At 38.5% G+C, this 8,565-nt stretch overlaps 3 protein-coding genes across 7 annotated transcripts in view; 2 read left to right on the forward strand and 1 right to left on the reverse strand.

Moving 5' to 3' along the window:
• The window catches only part of Rrp45 (exosome complex component Rrp45), a 14,503-nt gene extending 13,185 nt beyond the window's left edge, over positions 1-1,318 (forward strand). For all 5 annotated transcript variants that reach the window (XM_077398730.1, XM_077398731.1, XM_077398729.1 and 2 more), the window contains 4 exons: positions 24-241; positions 381-608; positions 783-984; positions 1,100-1,318. In XM_077398730.1, the coding sequence (XP_077254856.1) occupies positions 24-241; positions 381-608; positions 783-984; positions 1,100-1,267 (816 nt within the window). In that variant the 3' untranslated portion in view covers positions 1,268-1,318. The remainder of the gene's footprint in view (positions 1-23; positions 242-380; positions 609-782; positions 985-1,099) is intronic.
• On the reverse strand, positions 1,314-4,271 carry LOC143893391 (tRNA (carboxymethyluridine(34)-5-O)-methyltransferase alkbh8). The gene is made up of 8 exons (XM_077398689.1): positions 4,132-4,271; positions 3,766-3,957; positions 3,464-3,695; positions 3,260-3,382; positions 2,968-3,168; positions 2,281-2,660; positions 2,051-2,206; positions 1,314-1,902 (listed from the first exon to the last, which is right to left on the reverse strand). The coding sequence occupies exons 2-8, from the start codon at positions 3,895-3,897 to the stop codon at positions 1,333-1,335; spliced, it is 1,794 nt and encodes a 597-aa protein (XP_077254815.1). The 5' UTR covers positions 3,898-3,957; positions 4,132-4,271; the 3' UTR covers positions 1,314-1,332.
• Positions 4,272-4,406: 135 nt separating this feature from the next.
• LOC143893411 (small ubiquitin-related modifier) lies at positions 4,407-6,985 on the forward strand. Its single transcript, XM_077398744.1, has 5 exons — positions 4,407-4,568; positions 4,755-4,823; positions 4,922-4,999; positions 6,130-6,201; positions 6,535-6,985. The coding sequence occupies exons 1-5, from the start codon at positions 4,554-4,556 to the stop codon at positions 6,592-6,594; spliced, it is 294 nt and encodes a 97-aa protein (XP_077254870.1). The 5' UTR covers positions 4,407-4,553; the 3' UTR covers positions 6,595-6,985.
• The last annotated feature ends 1,580 nt before the right edge of the window (positions 6,986-8,565 follow it).

The following is an 8,565-nucleotide window of genomic DNA, read 5'->3' on the forward strand; positions in this document are numbered from 1 at the left end:
TACTTATGAGTTCCTTCATTCAGGTGTGGAATTTAAGAATCGACGTTAATATCATAAATCACGATGGAAATCTGGTGGATTGCGCCTCTATCGCAACACTCGCCGCCCTTATGCATTTTCATAGGCCAGACGTCACGTCGACCGGCGAGGAGGTCATCGTACATCCGGCTTCCGAGAAAGATTTTCTGCCGTTGACGTTGTTTCATTATCCGGTCTGCATATCCTTCATAACTTTCAAGAGGTTGGTTTTTTGGGCAAGCCAAATTTATATACGCAAGATACAAAGAAATCTTCTCTTACTTGAAAAATACATCGATAAAATTCAGCAGTTCGTAGTCCGTATGGCGCGAGTAATATGAAATCTAAGTAAAATTTCACAGTGGCAACACCATAATGGACCCCACTTACACAGAAGAAAGAGTTGGTGTCGCCGAGCTTACTCTCGGTGTAAACTCTTATAGAGAACTTTGTAGCTTGCACTTCGATTATTTAACGAAGACCATGACGATCGAGGATGTCATATCAGCTGTTTCTAATCACGCGGCTAATTACGCAACGAACTTGGTGAATCAGATCAAGGAGGCGGTAATCAAGGATGTACAATCACGGTACGTTGCTCTCGAACACATCTTATTTATATTGTATATCGATTCAATTTTAACATATTTATGAATATAAAACGTAATGACTAATTAAATCTAAATATTCATGGATGATCTTTAATAAGTTTGTAAAGGCACTGACTTTTTGAAAATTAATAAAGCATTCTAAAAACTCTATAGGTACAAAAAAGATGACAGCAACATATCTAGATTTAAAGAGAGCATTCAAGTGAATAAGCTGACGACAACGATCGGCGATCACATTAGTATTAAATTACGTAAATGGGACGCAACAGATGATTATATGGAAGTGGAGGATGAGGACAAGAGCCGTATCATAAAACACAAAGAAGGATCTGCTGAATTAGTACCCGTTTTCAACGTAAGTACGAAAAGAAGGAATGTATTTAGTATTGCAATAATCTCCTTATTATTTTTTAGCTCAAATTGGTAACTAATAATAATAATAATGTAATAATTTCGTAATGTTCTTGCAGGATTCACTTAAAAAAGAAGAAAATCGTGACGATTACGATTGGACGCACGATTGGACATCTGATTCGGACGATCAAGTTCTCGTCAAATCGCCATCTCCGGAAAAAAAAGAGATTCCAGTAATAGACTTAATAGACATCGAAGAAAACGAGATAGGAGATAACGCCTAGAGAGATTCGTTCAAAAATATATAATAAATTTCGAAGATCAATTAGATCAGATGTCAATTTAGTTTTTATTCCACGATCTCTGTACATTTCTCCAAAATCACACACCAATTGCCTTGGTCGTAGTACACCTTCTTGATCGAGACCGCGGGTATTTCCATGCACAGTTTCGCGAGCTCGCCTTCCCGAAATACATGATAATATCTCAGAAAACATTCGCCGCTCTTCTTCTTCCACGGAACCAGCATGTCACTGTGAGCGAAGTTCGTTCTGTTTTCGTGTATCGGTAACGTTAAGCGACACTCGGAGATTCTCTGGTTGATTCCGCTTCGGTCGACCTTTTCCGTCTCCTTGCTTCTTTTGCCGTGCTTCAAATAAAGCGAATCCGAGGAATCTTTCCGTTGTTCCATCGCCCACACGTAGATCAAGCACGTCCCTCTTGGCCTCAGCACTCGAATCATCTCGGAAATGGCGCGTTGCCTTCGTTCCCGAGTCGACAGATGATGAATAACTGCAATGCTGATCGCCGCATCCACGGAATCGTCTCTATACGGCAGATACAGGCAATCGCACTGAAGAACCTCGAAGCCGCGCTTGCGACATATATCCATCAATCCGGAACTATGATCGCATCCCATCTAAAATAATCTTCGGGATTAATAATGCCTTGGCTCGAAAAGGTGTAATGCGAAACCAAACTCAACGTGTACATTCAATCTCGTCTCTAGTTATATATGCCTATATAATTAAATATCTGGAACAATTGAAATAGTATAGAGAAAATACCTTATATACATTCTGATCTCCGCAAAGGTACTTGCCGTTTCCGCAACCCACGTCCAACAACAATGTGCCCTCTTCCAAACTTTCGAGGAATTTAGTTACGTTGGGCCATCGTTTGTGTCGTGTCTCGCTGAAGTGATTAGATATTTCCTCGTAAACCTGTGAGAGCGCACACATAGTTTCAGTAATAAAGAAATAAAATATTCGCAAGCTATGAGGAATAATCCACGCACTTTGTGCACATATGAATTTTCCAATCCCGACGCCGCCTTGGCATCGATGAAAGTGTCACGTTTCGCGGTATCACAGTAGTCTTTGAAATCACAGCAGCATTCGCCCCGTCGCACTTTCCTGAAGGTGAAGGACACCCTGGTACCACGTTCCCGCGTCGTGGTCCCATTTTCTGTCTTGATTACATCACTGTGACGAGGACAGATGCCGTGCATCCACGCGTACCTCGCTTCTTCCGTCATAATCAACAGAGATCTGGCTGGCAGGAGAACCTCGATCTGCCGATCATCCTTCTTGAAGTTCATGACGCACGCGGATCCAAGTGACAGGGATAATATCGTGTCCTCGAAGACGCTGTGCGTGTCGATGTGCGATGGTATACCTTGAATAATCGGGGATCGTTATAATATAGTTTACTATCCAAGTCAAGTCCATAAACTTGTGCGTATTTATTAGAATTATTCGTTATGATCGTTCTCAATTGATGAGTGAAAAAAAATAATTGCTACTATATGGTAAATTAACTCAATTGTATTTAATTTTATGATTAAAATATTGAATTTATTATAATTTACATGAATTGATGTCAATATATTATCAAGAAACCAGAATGTTTAATCGACGAAATATCATTTACCTTGTTTACATTTTTAGGAAAGTATAATTTTATGGAGGTATTGAGGCGCTACCTTGTCCAGACAGATATTTGTTGATGGTCAACTGATCGTAAGTGTATTTGTGACCATGCTTGTCGAATAGAGTTTGCAGAAATTTGTAGTCCTGGGGAATCGGCGGGATAGGTTTGTCAGGATCCACCATGTTCGTGCCATACTCGAACTCGTATCCAAAATGTTTTACTTGTCTGTGTTTCAGTTGCGACGATACAGTTTCTGCAACAGCAGTCAAAAAAGATGTAAAACGATCTCCTTTAAGCTGGCCTTTCCTTAATTGCTCTCATTCAATCACATCGTAAGTCTTTACCACATTCGTCCCAATTGAGCGTTCCTAACAGAGTTTCCTCTTGCTCCTCCGTTATAAAATTCTCTATTAACGTGAGACCAGGAGGAAATGTAGAATCGGACGTAACGTAGTCCAGGGTGGAAACTAAAGAGAGAGCATCAAATCGTCACATAAAGGGATTCCGAATTATAATTGGCATTACATAATTCTATCACGACGGTACACCTGTTTCGGTATAGCATACATATAACGGGCCGTTCTGGCCAGGAAGCTTAATGCGCCCGTGAATGTAATTGTACACGCATGTCGCGTCCTCCCTCGAGTTGCACGTCACGAAGCAGTACGACTTGCCCGCTGGCATTATCAGAGTATACTTGGAGATCAGGGCGTCTAACACACATTGCAACGTTTCTCTCTTGATACCGGTAACCAGGCCGCCGTTGCAAATCATCAGGTGCTGCGTGGAATATCAAGCTCAACAGTCGTCGATACGACAACTCCGTATTCTAATATATCAAGACGTTTACCTGCGTAGGTTGCTCGGTACATTTGATGTTCATATCTCTGAGCAGTCGGTGACGAGCACGTTTCTGTTTGCGTACACTCTTCCTGTCCTTCCTCGCTTCGATCGCAACGCTCGTTTCGTCACTCAAAGGCATAATTTTCAATGTTTAAACGCCTCAAGGAGAAAGAGACTTTATCGTGCCGCCTCATTAGTTCTGCGAAAAGGGAAGTCGGTTATCTCATTCGTAAGTAAAAGTTAAAAATAAATTATTAATAAATTAATAAATTAAATATCTTTTTTAATTAAGTTCTTTATTCATAAAGATGTATATATGCGGTACTTAATAAGTGGAAAAATAATCTGAAACTAAGATTTTCTTTTTACATACCACATCATATTCCTTTACGATCTGTTCAATCTTTAACAACATAACCTGCAAGATCATTTTCAATACGTAACCTCAATCGTACAATTTGTGGCACGGAATACGAAAATAAGAGAGAAAGAAAATGTATTCTGAAAAACGCGACCACCTAAAGGAATTCGTAAACGCCATAAACCGCGTCCTCCTTCCCCTCCGTTAAATCTGCTGACCTACGAGAGACTCGCGTCGCGAGAGAAAAACGGATGCGTTTGCGAACGGCGCGACCGTTACGGGTTCTTTCGCTCTTCGCTCTCGGCAGTCCCGGTCACAAGAAGCGAGTAGACTGTGAAACTGACAAAAGCACAGCGCCATATTGCGGAGCTTGTGTTTGGTTAGCGTTTCTGGCGCGTGGTGAAGAAAGTTTGGTGTAATTTAATTGAATAACGATGTCCGACAATCAGGTAAGCAGCCCCGGGTACGGGCGATCCGGCGTCCCCGCGATCTCGCCGCGCCGCGATCCCGCGTCCGCGGACGCCGCCGGCGAGACGATCGGCGGCCCGCCGGGAAAATGTCCCGCACCGCGATCTCGCCGAGCGAGAGAGAGAGAATTTAAACTAGCGTTCTAACCTTTCCGCGTGTGCCACCAGGAACAAAAGCCCGAAGCCGGCCCAGGCGACGCGAATTCAGAGTACATCAAGCTGAAAGTCGTCGGAAACGTAAGCGATGCATGCCAAAAACATTCCCGATTGTCCCGCAATTATCGCGCGCGTCGCGCAAGATTCCCGCTGAGATTCCGCTTTTTTTCTCTTTCCAGGACAGCAACGAAATTCACTTTAGGGTAAAGATGACCACTCAGATGGGCAAGCTGAAGAAGTCCTACAGCGATCGCGTGGTAGGTCTCCAATCGTTTATTATTTTTCGCTTCGCGCTCGTCCCGTGCCGCGCGTGAAATTTTGTGAGAAGCAACGCGATAAGAACGTAGACTAATGGAGAAATAGATGCTAGAATACCTAGGGTGATTTTCATACTCAGATCTTGTATCTAAGGTCATTTCAAGTTTATCTTTAGATGCTGTACGACTCGTTTCATTGACTATGGAATGTTTGAAGACGAACCTAAGACGATCTTATATATATACGGGGTGTTCCAGACCTGCCGTGCCACTCGTCTGATGGCTATCCTGTGACCATTTTGAGACAAAAATTCTTAATATCGAAATGCCGAGGCTATGATAGTTTTTAAATGAGAAGTGTTTAAAGTTGATCGATAAAATTGTTCGAAATTTGCGTGCTCAGTTACGTCATATTGCACGGTAGTGAAGGTGTTTTCGTATCAATTCTATCTTGAAACTAATATAGAAAATGTGCTTCCACCTTTACTACTGTGTGTGTTTTCCAACAAGGGACACATATGACGGTGTAAGTAACACAGTGAATCATTCCATCCTTGTCGTTTGCAAATGTTAAACAAGGATGAAATGATTCACTGTGTCACCCATGTCCCTTGCTGGAAAACGCCCTATGTCATGTGACACGAGCGCGCGAATTTCGGACAATTTGATTGCTCAACTTTAAACACTTCTCATTTAAAAATTATCAACTCAGCATTTTGGTATTAGAATTTTCGTCTCAAAATGAGTCTCTGGAATCTGCCATTAATGGTTGGTAGGTCTGGGACACCCTGTATATATAGTCTATATATATATGTGTGTGTGCGTATATAAGATTTCACTATGACCGGCCCTAGATTAGATAACTTCGTTTCAGTTTACTGACATTTCCGAAAACCTGAGGTCGTAAGTTATAACGCCCAGAGTCCTCGATCTCGAATCTTGAGAATTGTTTATCTTTATTTGACGACAATGATCGTCTTGCAATTTTTAAATGTAAATTGTTTGAAAAATGAATGCTTCAAGTTTGTAACATAATATGCGAAATTTTCTGTACTAGATTGTAAAATGTATCTTCTGACATTTTTTTAGTGCAATATTCTTCACACGATAACGATTTTAATTCTGTTTAGGGTGTACCTATGACATCGCTTAGGTTTCTCTTTGACGGTAAAAGAATCAACGATGATGAAACACCAAAGCAGGTAAATCAATTTTATGGTTTCCCATTTGGAATTGGTGGGAGAATAAATTGAATTTTACTTTGTGGAAATAAAGATCTTAATTTCTAATCAGTTGTAAGTCAACAATTTATTGTATGAACATTTCTGTAAAATATCTATAATATTTTGAAAGATGGACTTAGAATCAAAGAAATACAAACTATTTTGAAACATGAGAGAATTAAGGAATATTTTTTATATATAAATATATATATATAGAAATAGATAATTATTTATCTAAATGTTATACACTTATTAATGATAACCTTTAACTGGTATTGAAAGTATTCTTAATAGGACTCGCATTAATTTCAGCTTGAAATGGAAAATGACGATGTCATTGAAGTATATCAAGAGCAAACAGGTGGTCGTTAACTAAGTTAGGAAGAGGAGGATCATTTCGTTCTAATATTTTATAAAGTGAAAGTGACTATTGTAACAAAAAAAAAAAGATGGACAAGTTTATAAGTATGCATAGTACACACTACACACATACACATACACACACATACGCATATTAATATACACGTACATACAAATGATTAAATGATGTAATTTCCTGATTTCACATATGATATTGTAAAATGTGTTGTCTTACATTCCTGTACCGAGGCGAACCATCCGGGGAGATTGGACTCAATCCCCGGATCGTTTTGTAAACGCGTGCGGGCAATCACGTAATATTGCATACTGTGCGTCCATTTTTATGTGTGTCCGTCAGGGCAATTCTCAGAAATAGAATAATTGAATTGCACGCCATTATAAATACATTTGGCATTCGCAATGCTCCCTGCCTTGCTCGAACTTGTCCCTGAAAATCTCACGTTTTTCTTTGGATCTTCTATCTGTTTCTCCTACTCCTTTTTACAAATACAGGAAAGGATGTGTATATGATATAACGAAATTGTGTTACGTTTAAGGTACAATAAAAGTAGGAATTGTAAAACTTTCACGTTTGAATGACTGTAACAACAATGAGAAATTTGCATCGCGCTTAAGCCTGGAAGCATTTGCTGGCATAATTCATTTCATTTTCTTAGACAGTTTTGCAACAATTTTAGTTTTTACTAACCGTAATACATACACTTTCGGCATAATAATAATAATAAATATAAATGCTCTCCAGAAAAATTTGTTTGCAGATAGATTTTCCCCAATCGTAATGTTGCTTATTTTTGCAATAAAAATACCAAAATTATATGTATAAACATATGGATATAAAAGCCATGTATCTCAGATTTATAAAATAAATACCAAAAAAAAGATTGTGTAATAATTTTTAAAAAATTTGTTTAAATGGAGAAGATGGAGCAGAGAATCTATTAAACTGCTGCGTGCTAATTAAGATTTTACCCTCTTCTGAATTGGGATGTTCAGAAAGACGCGGAATTCGAATTATATTTCACATAGCTTTATTTATATCAAGAGACACGGTCATGTCTCACCAAGTTCACATGCAGCGAGGCCAACCTTTGCGCCAGACGACGAGTTATGAGTAGCTTAGATTATCGGATCTCAGTAATGTCTGGACCGAGCTGCTAATAGGTTTATTCGATAGAGCATACTTAATTTATATATCATTATTTTTAGTCTATACACATGGTCCACTTATATGTATATATTTTATATATTTTATTTCTGAAACAGTAATAAAATAGAATACTTTTTAAAATAATGAATATTTTATATTAAAGTCATTTATTGATGTGTAAGTATATCATCGAGTAACATCTTTAGAGGGGTTGCATTTAATTTTCAGCAATATAATGTAAGCTTTCGATTGCGGTCATTTTGAATAAAATTCGTGGAGTCAATGCCTGCATACATATAATAATATATTATTAAAATTATGCGACGTATGTATGTACGAACATTACGCACACATACATAATAATTTTTCATGAACGAGATAAACCGGCAGTGAGAGATAGAGAGAGAAAATATGTGTATCATGTCTGTATCGCTTAGGTTTTTTCAATTTATTACAAATATTTATAACGGTTACTAAGAAAATGAAAAAATTGATTAAAAAATTGTAATAATATAAATAGTGGAACATAGAATGTATTGTGTGGATGTGTATATGTGCGCGCGAGTGAGCATGCGCATGTATTGAATAGCTCAATCTCGAGTTCAATAGCAAAACAAATGGACGATAACAATCGATTGGAAGGAATTTTATTATGGTCTGTGAATAATGATGTGTAGTTATACTTACAATTTCGGAAGATTATTGAACGTAGGTCGCAGTTGTTGCTTGTCATATTCGGAATGTGTAAATATCTTAATTTAAAGAAGCAAATAATATGCTATTTTCTAATGATCGACGAAAATAATGAAATAACG

This window comes from Temnothorax americanus, unplaced genomic scaffold (assembly GCF_048541705.1).
Source record: "Temnothorax americanus isolate GAGA-0224 unplaced genomic scaffold, ASM4854170v1 Scaffold12, whole genome shotgun sequence".
In the NCBI taxonomy this organism is placed as follows: Eukaryota; Metazoa; Arthropoda; class Insecta; order Hymenoptera; family Formicidae; genus Temnothorax; species Temnothorax americanus.